Source organism: Leucoraja erinacea, chromosome 31 (assembly GCF_028641065.1).
Source record: "Leucoraja erinacea ecotype New England chromosome 31, Leri_hhj_1, whole genome shotgun sequence".
NCBI lineage: Eukaryota > Metazoa > Chordata > Chondrichthyes > Rajiformes > Rajidae > Leucoraja > Leucoraja erinaceus.
The window spans coordinates 3,624,116-3,645,915 of NC_073407.1; the positions used below are offsets into that span (position 1 = coordinate 3,624,116).

At 47.4% G+C, this 21,800-nt stretch overlaps 1 protein-coding gene across 5 annotated transcripts in view; it reads left to right on the forward strand.

Annotated features, from left to right (window-relative positions):
- si:dkey-34e4.1 (carboxyl-terminal PDZ ligand of neuronal nitric oxide synthase protein) overlaps positions 1 to 21,800 on the forward strand; it is a 136,017-nt gene that overhangs the window by 62,192 nt on the left and 52,025 nt on the right. For all 5 annotated transcript variants that reach the window (XM_055659786.1, XM_055659785.1, XM_055659784.1 and 2 more), the window contains 3 exons: positions 9,265 to 9,357; positions 12,226 to 12,284; positions 19,866 to 19,974. In XM_055659786.1, the coding sequence (XP_055515761.1) occupies positions 9,265 to 9,357; positions 12,226 to 12,284; positions 19,866 to 19,974 (261 nt within the window). The remainder of the gene's footprint in view (positions 1 to 9,264; positions 9,358 to 12,225; positions 12,285 to 19,865; positions 19,975 to 21,800) is intronic.

Consider the following 21,800-nt stretch of genomic DNA (forward strand, 5'->3'; position numbering starts at 1 on the left):
ATTTTGTGTACCTTCTACAGTTCCTTCGTACACATTGTGTTTAAGAAGGAACTGCAGATGCTGGAAAATCGAAGGTAGAGAAAAATGCAAGGAAATAGGCAACGTTTCCTTCCCTCCATAGATGCTGCTGCACCCGCTGAGTTTCTCCAGCACTTTTGTCTACTTTCCAACACATTAGGCAGCAGGTTGTTTGCCGAGTGTTTGGTGTTGTGGCCTTCAGGCTCCCTGTTGTCACAGTGGAGCGTGCAGCTGGGCGGCGGCAGCTGACAGGGAATAATTTTCCAGTCGGTTGCACCAGACAGCCAGCTCCTTATCTCATTCAGAGTGTTGCCCGCCGTTGATTCTCTCCACTAATTGGGTGCAGCCACATGTCTCTCTGCCGTTAATTGGTTTGGGACTTGCTTATGTCCATAACCCAACAGTGGTACTCGTCAGCTTAAATGCTGCATTATTCCTATTCAAGTGAATATCTCCTTTCCAGCGTTGATGGTGTCTGTGTTTAAGGTCCCTGGGCTTGCTGATGACACAGCCACAATGGAAAATGAATAGGGGCAAAGTTGGGCAAAGTGTTGAGCCAATGGAAGCAGTGAGGAGATGTGGAGGAAGGAAACAAAGATCCTATAGCGGAGCAAGATAGACAACTTCTGCTAAATGCAATGGGCTGACGTGTAGTACGCAACGGAGCGGAACGTGGGCCTTTTTTTCATCCATTTTAGTAACCCGACCCGACCCGACCGGACTCGCAGTGTAATCAATGTTGCGGGGGAACAGTTTGTGTTAATAAATTAAAATTCTGAAAATGAGGAGAAGATGTTTACCAAATAACTTTGATTTTTACGAGGATGTTTCCGTAACCGGCGTCCGGCTCCGCTCTAGTTATCTTTGCTCCACTGTGGGATCTTTGGTGCAGAGACGGAAGGCGGTTACGGAAATGGGGCCGAAAATTACCCATGAATCTGCCCATGACCGTACTACGTCTTTTTCGTCAAGTGATCTATCTTGCTCACTATAGGATCTTTGGAAGGAACTGCAGACGCTGGTTTAAACCGAAGATAGACACAAAAAGCTGGAGTAGCTCAGCGGGTCAGGCAGCATCTCTGGAGAGAAGGAATGAGTGACCCTTCTTCAGACGTTGATATAGAGTCGTCCATAAACTAACTGAGACTTGTGGAACTGCCCTCAGATTATAAATGCTTGCTTTTAGTTTTAGTTTAGTTTAGAGATGTAGCAGAGAAACAGGCCCTTCAGCCCATCGAGCCCGCGCTGACTTTCGATCACCTGTTCACACTAGTTCTATGTTGTCACACATTCTAATCCACTGCCTACTCTAGGGGTAATTTGCAGTCGTGAGGTGTAAATGGAGTCAATGGAAGGGAGGTTGGCTTGTGTGACGGTCTGGGCTGCGTCCACAATTCTCTGCAATTTATTGTGCTCTTGGACGGAGCTGTTCCCAAACCATGCTGTGATGCATCCGGATAAAATGCTTTCCACGGTGCATCTGTAGAAGTTGGCGAGAGTTGTCCTGGTCAACAACTGTTGATTGTTGGGGAGTTGTTGGTTGGCATGGACTGAATGGGCCGAAGGGCCTGTGTCCGTGCTGTATGCCTATAGACTAACGTAAAGAAGCCCACTCGGGCATAGAGAGGCTCGGCGTAAGCAAACTCCACACAGGCAGCACCCGAGGTCAAAATCAAAGTGGCACCTCTGGCGCTGTGAGGCAGCAGCGCCACCTGCTGCACCACTGTGCCGCTTTTTACGTTTCTCCAGCACAAGACTGCAGCTCAGATTGTAGAAACAAGGAACAGCAGGTGCTGGTTAATACACAAACGGACACACGGTGCTGGAGTAACTCAGTGGGTGAGGTAGCGTCTCTGGAGAATGCGAATAGGTGACATTTCAGGTTAAAATCCTTCCTCAGACTCTGAAGAAGGGTCTCGACCTGAACTGTAGCCTATTCCTTCTCTCCATAGATGCTGCCTCACCCGCTGAGTTTCCCCAGCATTTTGTGTCTATCTTAGCTCAGTTGTCCTTGCTGACTAATACGACCAACACCAGAGATCACAAACTGCTCTGCGCTCCCATGTAAAGTCCGTGCTTTTTCAGCTAAATCACCACTTTGCTCATTCCTTTTTCCCAGGGTGTAAATGTCAATTACTAGAGGGCATAGGTTTAAGATGAGAGGGGCAAAGTTGAAAGGAGATGTGCAGGGCAAGGGTGGTGGGTGCCTGGAACGTGATGGAGGCAGATATGATAGTGGTGTTTAAAAGGCTTTTGGTCGGCACATGGATATGCAGGGAATGGAGAGATATGATATATGTGCAGGCAGATGAGATCAGTGTATCTTGGCAGCAGGTTCGGCCCAGACATTGTGGGCTGAAGGGCCTGCTCTCGTGCTATCATGGATTCAGACCACAAAAAAGTCGCTTGGACCCAATTCATCTTCGCCGACCAAAATGCTCCATCTAAGTCCCATTTGCCTGCATTTGGCCCATATCCCTCTAAGCTTTCCTATACATGCACCTGTCCAAGTGTCTAACCTATGCCAATTATACCAGCTGCAACTACCTCCTCTGGCAGCTTGTTCCATGTTCCCACCACCCTCCGAGAAGGGTCTCGACCCGAAACGTTGCCTATTTCCTTCGCTCCATTGATGCTGCCTCACCCGCTGTGTTTCTCCAGCATTTTTGTCCAGCATTACTTGTTCTATCTTAAATGTAGTTTAATTTTAAACTTTGTAGTTCAATAGCTATTCATTGTGGGTAAAGATAAATGGAACATTTTAAACCACATCGAACATTTTGGGAAAGACGTTTTAAGTTAAGCCTGTGATAATCGCATTTTATTTGTTAAGTCCATGTCTCTGTGGGGATTGTTGGATCATCGGACTGGTTTAGATGACCATGATGGTCTTTTATTGCTCTCATCTTTAAATCTCTTGCTTTATAAGAGAAATAAGATGAAGTGGATCATTGTGTGTGCACTGTGGCCCCAGTATGCATTGACTAATAAATTACAAACTCCACTGCTTGCAGCCAAGGCACAGTTATCTCATTAGTATTAGTCAGGAATTTTTGAGATAGAGACTCGTAATTCATCTCCGCTCTATGAAGAGTTTGTTCTTCCATACAATAATAATCCAGGCATTGAAGGAATGGGTGACGTTACGAGTCGAGACCCTTCTTCAGCCCGAGAGTCAGGGGAGAGGTAGACACAGAGATATGGAAGGGTAATGTGTGAAAACGAGCCATCAAAGGCAACGAAGATCAAGGAAAATGTAGAATAGATCATTGGTCGCTAGGAGAAGGTGACAACGAAGCAAACAGAGATAAAATTTAATCTGGAGGACAGTCAGACAGGTCGGAGAACAAGGAAGGGGGAGGGATTGAGAGAGAGGGAAAGCAAGGGTTACTGAAGTTAGAGAAGTCAATGTTCATACCGCTGGGGTGTAAGCTGCCCAAGCGAAATATGAGGTGCTGTTTCTCCAATTTGCGCTGGGCCTCACTCTGACTGTGGAGGAGGCCCAGGATAGAAAGGTCAGTGTGAGAATGGGAGGGGGAGTTAAAGTATTTAGCAACTGGGAGATCAGGTAGGTTTAGGCCGACTGAGTGGAGGTGTTCAGCAAAACGATCGCCGAGCCTGCGCTTGGTCTTGCCGATATATAGGAGCCCACACCTGGAACAGCGGATACAGTAGATGAGGTTGGAGGAGGTGCAAGTGAACATAGTCACTGAATTGGAACAGAAGGCCATTCAGTCCGTTCAGTCCCTACTACTCCTGTATGAAAGGATTCAGCTGGTTTCTCACTCTCTCTGTAAATGCAAATTAGAATCACATGGAATCATATAGCAGGGAAACAGGCCGTGCGGCCCAACCTTTCTGTGCAACCTCTCCCTGTAGTTAATAGACTTCTTGGAAATATTTAAGAATATTACGTACATTAAAAATAAGGAGTAAGCCATTTAGAACGGAGACGAGGAAACACTTTTTCTCACAGAAAGTGGTGAGTCTGTGGAATTCTCTGACTCAGAGGGCGGTGGAGGCAGGTTCTCTGGAATCTTTCAAGAGAGAGCTAGATAGGGCTCTTAAAAATAGCGGAGTCAGGGGATAAGGGGAGAAGGCAGGAACGGGGTACTGATTGGGGATGATCAGCCATGATCACATTGAATGGCGGTGCTGGCTCGAAGGGCCAAATGACCTACTCCTGCACCTATTGTCTATTGTCAACAGTCAACAGATGGTGGTGGAACATAATTCATCTCTAATTCCTCAAGCGTCCCCAGAAAGACGTTGAATTAAAAATTTGAATGAATCTTTTTAAAAATGGGTTAGATCCTGACCTCGGGTGCTGTCTGTGTGGAGTTTGGACGTTCTCCCTACGACCGCATGGGTTACCTCCGGCTGCTCCAGATTCCTCCTACATTGCAAAGGCATGCGAGTCTGTAGGTTAATCGGCCCTCTGTAATTTGCGCCCTGGTGTGTAGGGAGTGGATGAGATAGTGGGATCACGTAGAACTAGTGTGAACGGGTGATCGATGATGCATCTTTAAATCTTTAAAAAAAAACGAAAACCCTGCCCCATCCTTCAACAGTTTAGCACTGTAAAATCATCAGCATCAAATTTCATTTGCCAACTTACTGTGTATTGCACCAATCTCTAAGACCAGTTTATTTCATTGGACCGCCTAACCACATCCTGAATGTTCCCTCAACCATGAAGCCTGAATCCTTGAGAGTGTGAGGGGTCAGAGTGACCTCAGAATGGGCTGCTCCAGGCCCGATCCCTACACAAGATCCCTCCCTCTCCGTCCCTCCCCATCCTAATTCTCAGACTCGTTTCACGGTCCTCCTGATTAATTTTACTGTTTGCAAGCCTCGTTGTCACCTTCCCCTCAACTATCAATGATCCATTCTACATTTCCTTTATCATCGTCTGTTTTTGATCTGTCATTTTCACACCTTACCCATCCATATTTCTAGAGTCAAGTGTGTTTTTATTGTCATGTGTCCCAGGTAGAACATAGGAAATCTTACTTGCAGCAGCACAAGAGAATATGTAAACATAGTACACTGTAAACGATATAATAAATGAGAACAAAAGTTCAGTGTGTGTCTACACATACCCACATATACACATATATTTTAAACTATTTTAAAATATATATATATAGATTTGTAGAGACATGATAGAGTGATACAGTGTGGAAACAAGCCCTTCGACCCAACTTGCCCACACCCCCCAACATGCCCCAGCTACACTGGTCCCACCTGCCCGCGTTTGGTCCATATCCCTCCAAACCTGTCCTATCCATTTACCTGTCTAACTTTTTCTTAAACATTGGAATAGTCCCTGCCTCAACTATCCCCTCTGTCAGCTTGTTCCATACACCCACCACCCTTTGTGTGAGAACGTTACCCCTCAGATTCCTATTAAATATTTTCCACTTTACCCCTCTAGTCAGGGGAATCTCCCTCTCTCCTGACCCTCAGACTGAAGAAGGGTCTCGACCCGAAACATCACCCATTCCTTCTCTCCAGAGATGCTGCCGGTCACACTGAGTTACTCTAGCTTTTTGTGTCTATCTTCGGCTGATCTGTGCCTTAGCTCATAAGGTGATGCTTCATCCATGGTTTGCAGAGGCCTCCAGTGGCAGGTATCTGTTACTGCAGCATGGAGGGGCTGGCACAGTTAGTGCCAGAGCCACTGACCGTCACACAAATTAAATGTCTGACCACACAGTCTCACCCCCACTTCAGTGAGAAAGCTGTCACATGCTAAACCAAGGTGCACGCTTCCCACCCAGTAGAGGTCTCATGGCGTTAGTTCAAATTTAATTTAGTTTAGTTTAGAGATACAGTGTAAAAACAGGCCCTTTGGTCCATTGAGTCCGTGCCGACCAGCGATCCCCGCACATTAACACAATTCTACACACACTAGGGACAATTTTACATTCATACCAAGCCAATTAGCCTTCAAACCTACATTTCTTTGGCGTGTGGGAAGGATACCGAAGATCTCGATGTTCCCGATGTTGGGGGAGTCCAGAACCAGGAGCCACAGTTAAAGAATAAGGAGTAAGCCATTTAGAACGAAGACGAGGAAACACTTTTTCTCACAGAGAGTTGTGAGTCTGTGGAATTCTCTGCCTCAGAGGGCGGTGGAGGCAGGTTCTCTGGATGCTTTCAAGAGCGAGCTAGATAGGGCTCTTAAAAATAGCGGAATCAGGGGATATGGGGAGTAGGCAGGAATGGGGTACTGATTGGGGATGATCAGCCATGATCACATTGAATGGCGGTGCTAACTCGAAGGGCCGAATGGCCTACTCCTGCACTTATTGTCTATTGTCTATTATCTTGGAGAAATCCCACGCTGTCACGGGGAGAACGTACAAACTCCGTACAGACAGCACCCGTAGTCGGGATTGAACCCGGGTCTCTGGCGCTGTGAGGCAGCAACTCTACCGCTGCGCCACCGTGCCGCACTTATGGGCAAAGGAGTTGTAGCTGGGACCTGGGGGCAATGCTGGTCCTTCACCCTTTACCCAGAGTGCTACTCTTTGGTGGGGCTTGCTGTACACAATAATGACCAACACAACAGCACGTCTTACGTTGGAACCCACTTTCACACCCTCAAACAATGGGCTTTTGGGCAAAGAAGACAACTTATAGAAACAGTAGACGGTCAGAACCTCTTGTCCAGGGTCCAACGTCAGAGGGCACAGCTGTAATGTATAAGGTGCAACGTTTAAAGGCGATGTGCAAGGGCAAGTTTATTTACACAGAGGGTGGTGGGGGCATGGACCACACTGCCAGGGGTGGTGGTTGAGGCAGAGAGGGCATTGGCATTCAAGAGGCTTGTGGGTAGACTTATGGATATGCAAGGAATGGTGGGATGTGAATCAAGTTCAGGCAGATGAGATCAGTTGATCTTGGCAGCATGTTTGGCAGGTACAGTGTGGGCCGAATGGCCTGATCCTGTGCTGTTCCTATGTTATAGAGTCATCATTGTTATACAGTCATACAGTTACCAAGTTTAGCTTGACATCACGTTTGTCACGGACTTTATGGGCCTAAGGGCATATGTCTGTGCTGCACCGTCTATGTTTTATATAAATGCAATGTGTCCTCATTCACAAATTGTTGGCTGGGAGATTATTTTGGGTTGGAGAGGGCAGGAGACACATTCCAAACCTGATGGAAATGTCTTCATTTTGTCAAAACAAGGCAGCTGTTTCATCAGAGTTCTGTTTACACACAGCCTAAAATGTTTTTTGATATGTGCCGGAGTAACTCAGCGGGTCAGCAGTATCAGGACACCTTGGGCAGCACAGCGGTAGAGTTGCTGCCTTACAGCGCTGGAGACCCAGGTTCGATCCTGACCATGGGTGCTGTCTGTACGGAGTTTGTACGTTCACCCCGTGACCTGCGTAGGTTTTCTCCGGGATCTCCGGTTTCCTCCCACACCCCAAAGACGTACAGGGTTTGTAGGTTAATTGGCTTGGTATAAATGTAAATTGTCCCTGGTGTGCGTAGGATAGTGTGTGTGTGTGCGGGGATCGCTGGTCGGTGCGGACTCGGTGGGCCGAAGGGCCTGTTTCCACACTGCATCTCTAAACTAAACTAAACCTTCTACAGGCATAAGTGGGATACCAACTCAAACCAATGTTCTCCAGAGATGCTGCCTGACTCGCTGAGTTAGTCCAGCACAACTCTAACCATAGGACCAGGCCACTATGGACTCTGTACTACTATGGTTGATTTACGTCATTTAGTTGTTGATGCATTGTGATCTGGTTTCCCTTTATCATGTATCCATACACTGAATGGCTCGATTAAAATCATGCATTGTCTTTCCACTGGACTGGTTAGCACGCAGCAAAAGATTTTCACCGTGCCTCGGTACGCGTGACAATAAACTAGAACTAAAACTAATACTAAATGGTTACTCCAATGCTTTATATTCTATACAAGATCCAGCATCTACAGTTCCTTGTATCTACAATGTCTTTTGCGATTTTGCTAGTTCAAGATGACAAAGCAGCTGAGTTTCAGAAGGTGGCACTCACTGTCTTCGTTCTACCTGTCTCCCAGCTCTGTCTCACACACTGACGGGCAGGAGTTTCCACATACGGTCACAGAAGTGAAATTCCTCAGGTATTTCTGCAGACCGTTGAGTGCCTGCGAATATGTGAATGTACTTGAACGGGAGTTGTGGGCCGGAGGTATTCCATCTTTCAGTATTTATGACTTTATTAAAAACCAGAGGGCATAGGTTTAAGGTGAGGGGGGGAAAGATTTAATGGGAATCTGAGGGGCAACTTTTTCCACACAAAGGGTGGTGGGTGAATGGAACGAGCTGCCTGAGGAGGTAGTTGAGGCAGAGACTATCCCAACATCTAAGAAACATTTGGACAAGTACGTGGCTAGGGCAGGTTTAGAGGGATATGGGCCAAAGGTAGGTAGGTAGGAGTAGTGTAGACGGGACATGTTGGTCAGTGGGCAAGTTGGGCCGAAGGGCCTGTTTCCACATTGTAAGATTCTATGAATGTATTAAATGGAAATACATTTCTACTGTGAGCAGTGGTGAGGATTCTGTTCAGTGATGTTATTAACAATTAACCGATCTTATTAACAATTTAACGCCTCAAACCTGCAAACTGATCAGTGTTCTTTTTAAGTGTTAAAAATGGTGTTGGGTGGCTCCATAACACAATTTTAAACAACTCTTAAAATGTACAGAGATAGACACAGAGATAACTCTGCTGGCCAGGCAGCATCTCTGGAGCAAATGGATGGATGATGTTTTGTGTTGGGACCCTTCTTCAGACTTCTTCTGGCAGGTCTGAAGAAGGACCCCGACCTGAAACGTCACCCATCTTTTTTCTCCAGAGATGCTGCCCGACCCGCTGAGTTATACCTGCACTATGTGTCTATATTTGGTCCATCTGCAGTTCTTTGTTTCGACTTAAAATATGTAGAATTGTTTGTCTTGGTTGTAACAGCATTGTAGATGCATGGAACTGCAAATGTGGGTTTACAAAAAAAGACTCAAAGTGCTGGAGTAACTTAGCGGGATTCAATATTGGGGTGAGCTGGGCAAGGCAAACAGTGTCGATAGTAGGGGAAATGAACCGAGAGTGCCAGTGACCAGACTGTACGAGGCCACACGGCTATGTTTACCGATGTACTTGGTGGCTCGGACTCCAAGTCCCACTGGCAGAGTCCGTGGCTGAGCAGGTGCTAACCCTGGTACTCTTCTCTTCCCAGTACGAGTTTAAGGCCAAGAACATCAAGAAGAAGAAGGTGAGCATCGTGGTGTCTGTGGACGGGGTGAAGGTCATGATGAGGAAAAAGCAAAAGGTGAGCTCATCGCTCTGTACTCCCCGGGAGCAGCTGGCTGCCGATGAGCCCCAGCGCCTGTTGTACAGTTGTGTTGTGTGTGTGTGTGCTCCCAGACCCGTTGTATTCATGTAGCCAGCAAAGGCCCTGTCCCTTGATCAAAGGTTTGGCTGTAAACCTTGGAGCGCAGCATTCTGGGTGATATTTAGGGGCAGCTCAGTGGCACATAGAAACATAGAAATTAGGTGCAGGAGTAGGCCATTCGGCCCTTCGAGCCTGCACCGCCATTCAATATGATCATGGCTGATCATCCAACTCAGTATCCCGTACCTGCCTTCTCTCCATACCCCCTGATCCTCTTAGCCACAAGGGCCACATCTAACTCCCTCTTAAATATAGCCAATGAAGTGGCCTCAACTACCCTCTGTGGCAGAGAGTTCCAGAGATTCACCACTCTCTGCGTGAAAAAATGGTGTTAGAGACCCGAGTTTAGTTTAGAGATACAGCGCGGAAACAGGCCCTTCGGCCCACCGAGTCTGCGCCGACCAGCGATCCCCGCACACTAACACAATCCCACGCACACCAGGGACAATCTACAATATTACCGAAGCCAATTAATCTACAAACCTGTACGTCTTTGGAGTGTGGGAGGAAACCAGAGCACCTGGAGAAAACCCACGCAGGTCATGGGGAGAACGGACAAACTCCGTAAAGACAGCACCTGTAGTCATGATCGAAACTGGGTCTCTGGCGCTGTGAGGCAGCAACTCCACCACTGCACCACCGTGCTGCACTTTGTGTTGTGTTGGTGTGCTCTACTATTGTATTAATGTAGAAAGCGATGGCCCTGAAACTGGGTCAAACATTTGGCTGTAAACCTTGAAGTATATCATTGTTGGTGACATTACGAAAGGTGCAGTGGTAGAGCTGCTGCCTCACGGCACTGGAGACCCGGGTTCGATCCTGACATCAGGTGATGTCTGCGTGGCTCAACGTTACAATTGTACGTTCTCCTCGTGACCGTGTGGGTTTTCTCTGGGTGCTCCGGTTTCCTCCCACATCCCAAAGACATGTAGGTTAATCAGCCCTCTGTAAATTGCCCCCTAGTGTGTAGGGAGTGGATGAGAAAGTGGGATAACAAGGACCTAGTGTGAGTGGTTGATTGATGTTCGGTGTGGACTCAGTGGGCTGAAGGGACTGTTTCCATGCTGTAACTCTAAACTAAAACTGAACTAAACATTGCCCTGGCATCCTTGGGAAAAATACGGATTAGTGTTCAAGTTTCTGTGTAGCATTGCCAGGACCCCAAGAAAGCAGGGATTGTAATTGATTCCGTGTCTACCTTTAATCCAAGGGGAGACACGTGAATCGGCAGTAGCTCAGCGAGCGGGTCAGGCAGCTTCTCAGTCTCTCCACTGGCCCGCTGAGTTACTCCAACATTTTGTGTCTATCTTTGGTGTAAACTAGCATAGGCAGTTCCTTCCTCCACATTAACCCACGGGTGACTTATTCTACCCTTGGCTGCCATTGGGGCCTGGGAAATGTGTGCTCAAGGTTCATTGTGTATCGCTAGGCTCATTCCCAACTGCATTTACCGCAGCTGGGACATTGGCACCAACCATCCTGAGCTGTCATCAGAGGCAGGGTTAATGTCGCAGGTCAGATTTCCAGCATCTGCAGTTTCAGTAGCATCGGTGAGCTGGCGATGAAGGGCATCACGGTGGCACAGTGGGTAGAGCTGCTGCCACACAGCGCCAGAGAGCCGGGTTCAATCCTGACCTTGGGTTGTGTGGAGTTTGCATGTTCTCCCTGCAACCGCGTGGGTTTCCTCCGGGTGCTCCGGTTTCCTCCCATATCCCAAAGGCGTGCGTGTTTGCATGTTAATCGGCCCTCTGTAAATTGCCCCTAGTGTGTAGGGGAGTGGATGAAAGAGTGGGATAACATAGAACTAGTGTGAACGGGTGATCAATGGTTGACATGGACTCAATGAGCCGAATGGCCCGTTTCCATACTATATCTCTAAACTAACATAAACGATTAAGTGAATGGTCCTGATAAACTGAAGTGTTATATAGGAACCACCACTTCACAATAGTTCCCTGTGTTTATGTTTATGTTTAAATTTGTATGTAGTTTTTTATCTTGTTGCTTTTTTTGGTATGGATGTGTGTTAAATTAAATTTCACTGTACCTCACTACATGTGAGAAATAAAGGACCACTGAACCATTGCACTACCTGTGAAGTTGTTGAAGTGGACTTAACTACACAATATTATATAGTTCAATAGACAATAGGTGCAGGAGTAGACCATTCAGCCCTTTGAGCCAGCACCGCCATTCAACGTGATCATGGCTGATCATCCCCAATCAGTACCCCGTTCCTGCCTTCTCCCCATATCCCCTGACACCGCTATTTTTAAGAGCTCTGTCTAACTCTCTCTTGAAAGCATCCAGAGAACCTGCCTCCACCGCCCTCTGAGGCAGAGAATTCCACAGACTCTCCACTCTCCGTGAGAATAAGTATTTCCTCGTCTCCGTTCTAAATGGCTTACTCCTTATTCTTAAACTGTGACCCCTGGTTCTGGACTCCCCCAACATTGAGAACATGTTTCCTGCCTCTAGCTTGTCCAAGCCCTTAACAATCTTACATTTCACTGTGCACACAGTCAGAATTGCTCACAGCCCACAGTAGATTTGGTTCAAAGGTCTTGCAATTGAATAAAGCGACATGTATGGTCCTGTGGTTGAGGTGAGTGCCGTTGGGAGAGGGCAGGGCTGTCGGCTCATTGTGGCAGCTATAAGGTGAGACGTCGGCTCCCCAGAGGGACCTGGGGCTCTGTGTATCTGCTGGAGGTCAGCGCTTCATCAGAGGATGTTCTCTTGTTGCAGAGGAAGGAGTGGGCGTGGGATGAGAGCAAGATGCCCGTGATGCACGACCCCATCTACAGGTATGCTGCTGTTTAGTTTAGTTTAGAGATACTGCATGGAAACAGGCCCTTCGGCCCACCGTGTCCACGCCGGCCAGCGATCCCCCCCGCACACTAACGCTATCCAACACACACGGGACAATTTACAGAGTGTTACAGTGAGGAAACAGGCCCTCTGGCCCAACTTGCCCACACCGACCAACATGCCTCATCTACACTAGTCCCACCTGCCTGCGTTTGGCCCATATCCCTCCAAACCTGCCCTAACCATGTACCTGTCCAAATGTTTCTGAAATGTTGCGATAATCTCTGCCTCAAAAACCTCCTCAGGCAGCTCATTACCTGCTGCTCGTCAATCGACCTGCAAGTGAACGTTCGTGGTATCTAACAGTGTAGAGTTTAGAGATACAACATGGAAACAGGCCCCTCGGCCCACCGAGTCCATGCCAACCATCGATCACACTGGTTCCATCATGTCCCACTTTGTCATCCACTCCCTACACACTAGGGGCAATTTACAGAGGGCCAATTAGCCTGCAAATCCGCACGCCTTTCGGATGTGGGAGGAAACCAGAGCACCCGGAGGGAACTCACGTGGTCACTGTGAGAACGTGGAACCTCCACACAGACAGCACCCAAAAGCAGGATCAAACGTGGGTCTTTGACGTTGTGAGGCAGCAGCTCTACCAGCTGCGCCCCTGTACATGCGCAACGTATTTACTGAAATATGTCCAAATTCTAGGTATCAGTGAGGAAAGCAAAAAATACAGACTGGTACTTTGAAAAATTATAAAGGTGCAAAGAGTTGGCCCCTGTTTGAGCGGTAACGTTATTGTGTTGGTCTCCTATAACAGCGGTCACGGTGGCGCAGTGGTAGAGTTGCTGCCTTACAGCGAATACAGCGCCGGAGACCCGGGTTCGATCCCGACTACGGGTGCTGTCTGTACGGAGTTTATACGTTCTCCCCGTGACCTGCGTGGGTTTTCTCCGAGATCTTCGGTTTCCTCCCACACTTCAAAGACGTTCAGGCTTGTAGGTTAATTGGCTTGGTAAATGTAAAAAAAAATGTCCCTATTGTGTGTAGAATAGTGTTAATGTGTGTGGATCGCTGGTCGGCACGGACTGGGTGGGCCGAAGGGCCTGTTTCCAAACTATAAACTAAAAAACAACCAGAGACCCCAGAACCACAAAGAATAATGAAACTGATTAAGTGGTTAATTCAATGGCTTAAAATATGTAAAACTGTGAATGCCTTTCACGTACAGCTAAGTATTTGGACTAGAATATGATATAGCTGGTCTGAAGAAGGGTTTTGGCCCGAAACGTTGCCTATTTCCATCGCTCCATAGATGCTGCTGCACCCGCTGAGTTTCTCCAGCATTTTTGTGTAGCTGGAGACAGACCATTTAAAAAATGTAAGTTTATTTTTTACAAATTAAATGGCAGTCAGTAGTAATAAAACTCTGCCTCGGGATCTGCGAGGAAGCGAGATTAAAGCAGTATTTTTAATTAAGAATATTGTAACTCAGGCTGGAAATGTTGAGTATAATTCATTGAATGACTCTTAAGCTGAGGAACTCCTGTTGCCAATTAAGTAGCCGATGCATCTTGCTGTGTTACGGTCTTCAGAGTGCCTGTTGCAGCAGCCCCGAGATAGCTCATCTTGCCCTGTGTGTGAGTGTAAGTGTGATTAAGGCACGTTGGTCGTGAATAGCATCATTAATTCTCTCCACCTCCACCACACCCTCCAGCTGCGTACTGCAGAAAGCTGAAGGTGTGCTGAAGCCTGCGGTGACTAAGTTGTGGTTCGGCAGGCCTGTGCAGTCGAATGCTTCTGCCTTCCTGATCAAAGCAAGCACTGCTGTTGGAGATCACATCTACAGTTCTGGCTAAATTTAATTCCACACCATGGAAATTCCAAATCTTGCCGGCAGCCCATTAAGAGGAGTTTCTCGTTCATTAGAAAAGGCTCCCTGTTGCTGTACTGACAGATATTACAGAGTCACAGGAACCCACAGCATAGGAGGGGAGCGGACACAAAAAGCTGCAGTAACTCAGTGGGTCAGACAGCATCTCAGGAGAAAAGGAATGGGTGACGTTTCCGGTCGAGACTGAAGTCTGAAGAAGGGTATCGACCCGAAACGTCACCTATTCTTTTTCTCCAGAGATGCTGTCTGACCCGCTGATGTACTCCAGCATTTTGTGTCTTATCTTTGGTTCAAATCGGCATCTGCAGTTCCATCCTATGCATAGAAGGAGAGTATTTGGCCTGTTGTGTTTGGGCCTACTGAGAAGGTGCTGCAGAAGCAATTCCCACATATCAGCACTTGGTTTTGAGCTTGAAGATTAGTATAGAACAGCACAGCACAAGAACAGGCCCTTCGGCCCACAATGTCTGTGCAGAACATGATGTTAAGGCAATCACTTATCTACCTGCACATAAGCTATACCCCTCCATTCCCTGCATATATATGCCTATCCAAAAGTCTCCTTAATACCACTATGGTATCTGGCTCTCACCATCCTATGTGTAACAAAGCCTGCCCTGCACATCTCCTTTAAACCTTGCCCCTTAAAGCTATGAAAACATTACATTAACATTAACATTAAATCATTGCCATTAGGGAAATTAACTGCTCTTTCAAAGTAAAATGCTCTTTGAAGTCCCCCCCCCCCCCCCCCCCCCCGATCTACTCCCAGCTAACAATGATCTTTTTAGTTTAGTTTAGTTTAGAGATGCAGCGTGGAAACAGGCCCTTCGGCCCACCGAGTCCGTGCCGACCAGCGATCCCCACACATTAACGCTATCCTACACACACTAGGGACAATTTACACATACACCAATCCAATTAACCTACAAACCTGTACGTCTTTAGAGTGCGGGAGGAAACCGAACATCACGGAGAAAACCCACGTAGTTCACGGGGAGAACGTACAAACTCCGTACAGACAGCACCCATAGTCAGGATCGAACCCCTTGTCTCCTGGCGCCGCAAGCGCTGTAAGGCAGCAACTCTACCACTGCGACACACTGTGCCGCCTTTTCCGATTCTACATTTTCCTTGATCTCCATTCCCTTTGTCCTATTTTCACGCCTTACACTTCCTTATCTATGTATTTCCCTCTCCTCTGACATCAGTCTGAAGAAGGGTTTCGACCCGAATCGTCACCCATTCCTTTTCTCCAGAGATGCTGCCTGTCCCGCTGAGTTACCCCAGCATTTTGGGACTTATCTAAGGTGATAATAAACTTGACCATCCTTCTGCTTATGAATTTACATCCCTTTTCGCTCACTATTGGCCTCACTGCGAAGATATGCCTTCTTAAGTAATCTCACATTTAGAAAATGGTGATATAAAACAAATGGGTCAGTGGGGAAAAAGGAATAAGGGACTAGCGAGTTTCAGACTTGCAATAATAAGGTTGCTTTTCCTGCAGGACTTTAAAAAATAAAGGTCTTTCTAATAATAACTAGAAGTTTACTTTTATTACTGCAAGCTGAAATTACTCAAGGGTGGGTGAATGTCATATTGTTCAAAAGAATAACATTGCACAAATGACAAGAGCAGCGATAGCTGATAATTTCAAAGGTGAAAGTCGCTGCTGTATTGTGTCCAATTACTGCAAGAAGGATACATGGAAACAGGTTTTTCCCCCAAGACAGTTCTTTCACTGCTTGTCAACTTCTAGAGTAATTTTTAAGTTGTTCTTTAGTTCCTGATCAAAATAGTGTTATCACCAATTAGCCCACATAATACAAACAGTGTTCTCTTGTTCACTAGTTTTTAAGATCCAGGAGCAGAATTAGGCCATTCGGCCCATCAAGTCTAGTCCACCATTCAATCCTGGCTGGTCTACCTTTCCCTCTCAAACCCGTTCTTCTCCCCATATCCTCTGACACCCATACTAATCTAGAATCTGTCAGTTTACGCCTTAAAAACATCCATTGACTTTGGCCTCCATAGCCATCTGTGGCAATGAATTCCACAGATTCACCGCTCTCTGACAAAATAAATTCCTCCTCATCTCCTTTCTGAAGGTACATCCTTTTATTCTGAGGCTGTGCCCTCTGGTCCTAGACTCCCCCACTAGTGGAAACATCCTCTCCACATCCACTCTATCCAACTTTTTCACTATTCGGTAAGTTTCGATGAGGTTCCCCCTCATCCTTCTAAACACCAGCGAGTCCAGGCCCAGTGCTGTCATGTCATCATATGTTAACCCACTCATATGTTAACCCTGTGATCATTCTGGTAAACCTCCTCTGCACCCTCTCCTAAGCCAGCACATCCTTCCTCAGATATGTCGCCCACAATTGCTCACGATATTCCAATTGCAATCTGACCGGCACCTTGTAGAGTATCAACACTACATCCTGAATGCTTCACTCAGTACAACCTGTAGATTTATTCTCCGCTGTCTTCCTCATTCACAGGACATGGGAACATGAATAGAAATGTAGGCGAGGTTTGAAATGAGAAGAAAATCACACCACAGTTGACTTGACCTGTTTATTTGCTTTTGCCAACTTGTTTAATATTACTGGATCCCATTCTACCTGAGCCACGGGCTAATCTTTTCAATGATATTCGCAGTTTTTTTCACTCGAGAAGCAGAGTAAAGAAACACTATTTGTATAAGAGACTCAAGTGCTGGATTAACTCAGCGGGTCCAGGCAGCATCTCTGGAGAGAAAGGATGGGTGACGTTTCGGGTCGAGCCTGAAGTCGGGTTCCCACCTGAAACATCACCCACCCATCCTTTATCTCCAGAGATACTGCCTGAACCGTTGAATTACTCCAGCGCTTTGTGTCTATCTTTGGTACAAACCAGCAGCTGCAGTTCCTTCCTACACAATTCGTATGATGTGGACCCATTGGTTCCAATTGTGATTTTGATCGTGGATTAAAGAACAACATAAAGACAGCGTTTAAGAAGGAACTGCAGATGCTGGAAAACGAAGGTAGACAAAAATGCTGGGGAAACTCAGCGGGTGCAGCAGCATCTATGGAGCAAAGGAGATAGGCAACGTTTCGGGCCGAAACCCTTCCTCAACTTAAAAATAGCGCTGGGAGTTCGCAAGCGGGAATGTGTTGCGGGGAGGAGGTGAAGCGGTGGGCTAGGAATGCCCAGGTGTGGGTGGGTGATCAGGCTTACTTGTTCGTGCACAGTGCCAATGCAGAGCCTGGCATGTCCAGTGGGTGGAGCTGCTGCCTCACAGAGCCAGGACCAATTCTGACTCCATCCTCCCCATCGCTGTCTACCTGGAGTGTGCATGTTCTCTCTGTGACTGTGTAGGTTTTCCTTGGACCTCTCCAGTTTCCTCCCACATGCAGGTTAATCTTTAAATTAAATTGTATCTTTAAATTAAACTAGAACACTAAAACCAGAGGAATCTAAAGAAGGGTCATAGATAGAGCTCTAGGGGCTAGTGGAGTCGAGGGATATGGGGAGAAGGCAGGCACGGGTTATTGATAGGGGATGATCTGCCATGATCACAATGAATGGCAGTGCTGGCTCGAAGGCCCGAATGGCCTCCTCCTGCACCTATTTTCTATGTTTCTAATAGATTGCTTGCCAGTGTAAACTAGGGGGTAAAATCTGTGAAGAGCTGGTGAGAAATGTGGGGAGAATAAAAGATAAGATTAACGTTAAATAATCTGGGCTGCTCCTTTTCAATGATCATACTCATATAACGTAGCTTCCTCCAAAAAAATAGGAATCTAGTCAGAAGGAATGTTCTTCCCATGGATTAACCAATATAAAGGTGTATAGTTTTTTACACAATGAACATAGATCATAGAACAGAACAGAAACAGGCCATTCGGCCCACAATGTCTGTGCTGAACATGATGCTGAGACAGCTCTCATCTGCCTGCACGTAATCCATATCCACCCATTCCCTGCATATCCATGTGTGCCTGTCTAAAAGTCTCTTAAACACCACTATCGCATCTGCCTCCCCCGTCACCCGTGGCAGCGCGTTCCAGGCACCCACCACCCTCCGTGTAAAAAACCCTGTCACGCAAATCTCCTTTAAACTTTCCCCCTCTCACCAGAAACATAGAAACATAGATAACAGGTGCAGGAGTAGGCAATTTGGCCCTTCGAGCCAGCACCACCATTCGATATGATAGAAACATAGATAATAGGTGCAGGAGTAGGCCATCGGCCCTTCGAGCCTGCACCGCCATTCAATATGATCATGGCTGATCATCCAACTCAGTATCCTGTACCTGCCTTCTCTCCATACCCCCTGATCCCTTTAGTCACAAGGGCCACATCTAACTCGCTCTTAAATATAGCCAATGAACTGCGCTCACTTACCTTCTGTGGCAGAGAGTTCCAGAGAGTTCATGGCTGATCATCCAGAATCAGTACCCCGTTCCTGCTTTCTCCCCATATCCCTTGATTCCTTTAGCCCTAAAAGTTATAACTTACTCTCTCTTGAACACATCCAGTGAATTGTCCTCCACCGCCTTCTGTGGTAGAGAATTCCACAGATTCACAACTCTCTGGGTCAAAAATGTCCTAAATGTCCTCCCCCTTATTCTTAAACTGTGCCCCCCTGGTTCTGGACTCCCCAACAACGGGAACATTTTTCCTGCATCTAGCCTGTCCAAGCCTTTAAGAATGTTATATATTTCTATAAGATCGCCTCTCATCCTTCTAAATTCCAGTGAATACATTATAAGCCTATGGCCTTAAAGCTTCAGAGCAATGATCAGATATTTCGACCCTGGGGAAAAAGCTTCTGATTGCCTACCCTATCCACGCCTCTCTTAATGTTATATGTTTCAGATCATTTATCGCTGTTTGCTCTGGGGCCTTTTATTTTCATTGATTCATTGAGGAGACGGTTTTTGAAGGAAGTTGTGTTATTTAAGGGCCTGTCCCACTTAGCGATAAATCGGCGACCTGCCGGCGACTGTCACGGTCGTAGCGGGTCGCCAACAATGCGGCGACTAAACGCTCTCCCTTACGGTAACGTCCACGACAACCTACCCCCTAGTCGACGTCAAGCCACCAACAACCGGCGACCTATTAGGACGTCCACCTATGAACACACCTACGACAACCCACGACCACACAGGCAACAACCAATGACAACCAAAGTCAACCCATGTCCCCCGCGACAAGCTACGACCTTGTTGGCGACAACTGAAGACAATTCAGTCTCCGGTTGACGTAAGTAGTCGCCAATGGAATTCACCGATGTCAGCACCGGCGGCAACCTACGCCACCCGGCGACAACCTACGCCACCCGGCGACAACCTACGCCACCCGGCAACAACCTACGCCAGCACCAATAACAGGAGAAGACAAGCTACGCCAAGCCCACAGTCGCTGAAAAGCTTTCAAAATCCAGAAAAACATTACAACTCTTTAGGCGACTTGAGGAGACTACTCATGACCATACAGGAGTCACCCCACGACCATGTGTGACAGCCTGGGCCCCTGTAGTTGCCCCAAAAAAATCGCCTAAGTGGGACAGGGGCTTTACAAGGCCTGACTCCTCTCTGTTGAGTTTAATTGTGTTGAGCAGCAACGTGACGTAGCGAGATGTCAAGCTGAACCTTTCTTTCTCTCACTTGGTTTCCAGAATATTCTACGTGTCGCATGACTCGCAGGATTTGAAGATATTCAGTTACATCGCCAGGGACGGAGTCAGCAATACCTTCCGATGTAACGTGTTTAAATCGAAGAAGAAGGTACAGACCCTGGTTGAACACTAAATGCTGGGGTAACTCAGTGGGACAGGCAGCATCTCTGGAGAGAAGGAACGGGTGACGTTTCGGGTCGAGAACCTTCTTCACACCGAGTGTCAGGGGAGAGGGAGACATGGAGATATGGTGTGACCACGAGAGGTCAAAGGGGACAAAGATTAAGGAAACATAGAAACATAGAAACATAGAAATTAGGTGCAGGAGTAGGCCATTCGGCCCTTCGAGCCTGCACCGCCATTTAATATGATCATGGCTGATCATCCAACTCAGTATCCCGTACCTGCCTTTTCTCCATACCCTCTGATCCCCTTGGCCACAAGGGCCACATCTAACTCCCTCTTAAATATAGCCAATGAACTGGCCTCAACTACCCTCTGTGGCAGAGAGTTCCAGAGATTCACCACTCTCTGTGTGAAAAAAGTTCTCCTCATCTCGGTTTTAAAGGATTTCCCCCTTATCCTTAAGCTGTGACCCCTTGTCCTGGACTTCCCCAACATCGGAAACAATCTTCCTGCATCTAGCCTGTCCAACCCCTTAAGAATTTTGTAAGTTTCTATAAGATCCCCTCTCAATCTCCTAAACTCTAGAGAGTATAAACCAAGTCTATCCAGTCTTTCTTCATAAGACAGTCCTGACATCCCAGGAATCAGTCTGGTGAACCTTCTCTGCACTCCCTCTATGGCAATAATGTCCTTCCTCAGATTTGGAGACCAAAACTGCACGCAATACTCCAGGTGTGGTCTCACCAAGACCCTATACAACTGCAGTAGAACCTCCCTGCTCCTATACTCAAATCCTCTTGCTATGAAGGCCAACATGCCATTCGCTTTCTTTACTGCCTGCTGCACCTGCATGCCTACCTTCAATGACTGGTGTACAATGACACCCAGGTCTCGCTGCATCTCCCCGTTTCCCAATCGGCCACCGTTTAGATAATAATCTGCTTTCCCGTTTTTGCCACCAAAATGGATAACCTCACATTTATCCACATTAAACTGCATCTGCCAAACATTTGCCCACTCACCCAGCCTATCCAAGTCACCTTGCAGTCTCCTAGCATCCTCCTCACACCTAACACTGCCCCCCAGCTTAGTGTCATCCGCAAACTTGGAGATATTGCCTTCAATTCCCTCATCCAGATCATGTAGAATAGATCATTGTTAGGTGAGGGGAGGTTGGCATGGAGGCAGACAATCAGTAAAATGTGATCAGGAGGCCAGTCATATTAATCGAAGAACGAGGTTGGGGAGGGATGGAGAGCGAGGGAAAGTAAAGAGCCTGTCCCACCAGCATGCAATTGCATGCGTCCAGCGCGACCGAACGTGGTCGCTTGAGGCGCACGGCCTCGCGGGGCCGGTCCCACTTCGATCGCCGGAGGCGTATGGAGTTGTGCGGGGCTAGTCCCGACATCGCGCGAGGCTCCAAAAATCTTGCACTGTTCGAAAATCCCGTGCGTCAACGGCCAGTCGGCCCGCAGCCGCATTGAGGGCCTACGCAGCGTCTTGACGTCGTATGCAGCGTCTCGACGGCGTACGCCTAGCGCGTGGCGTTGCTCAATGACATCACTGCCCGGCGTGCCGTTGCGGGATGACGTCACCGCCCAATGCCGTGCAATGTCCAAATTCAGTCGGCCCGCCTCCTGCCCAGCTGATTGGTGAGTTTGACCTAAATTACGTCACGCGCGAACTTTGCGCGTACTTGCCGCAAACTCAGCGTGAACTCCGCTTCCGTTTGGTCGCGCTAGACGCACGCAATCGCATGCTGGTGGGACAGGCCCTTAAGGGTTACTTGAAGTTAGAGAAGTCAATATA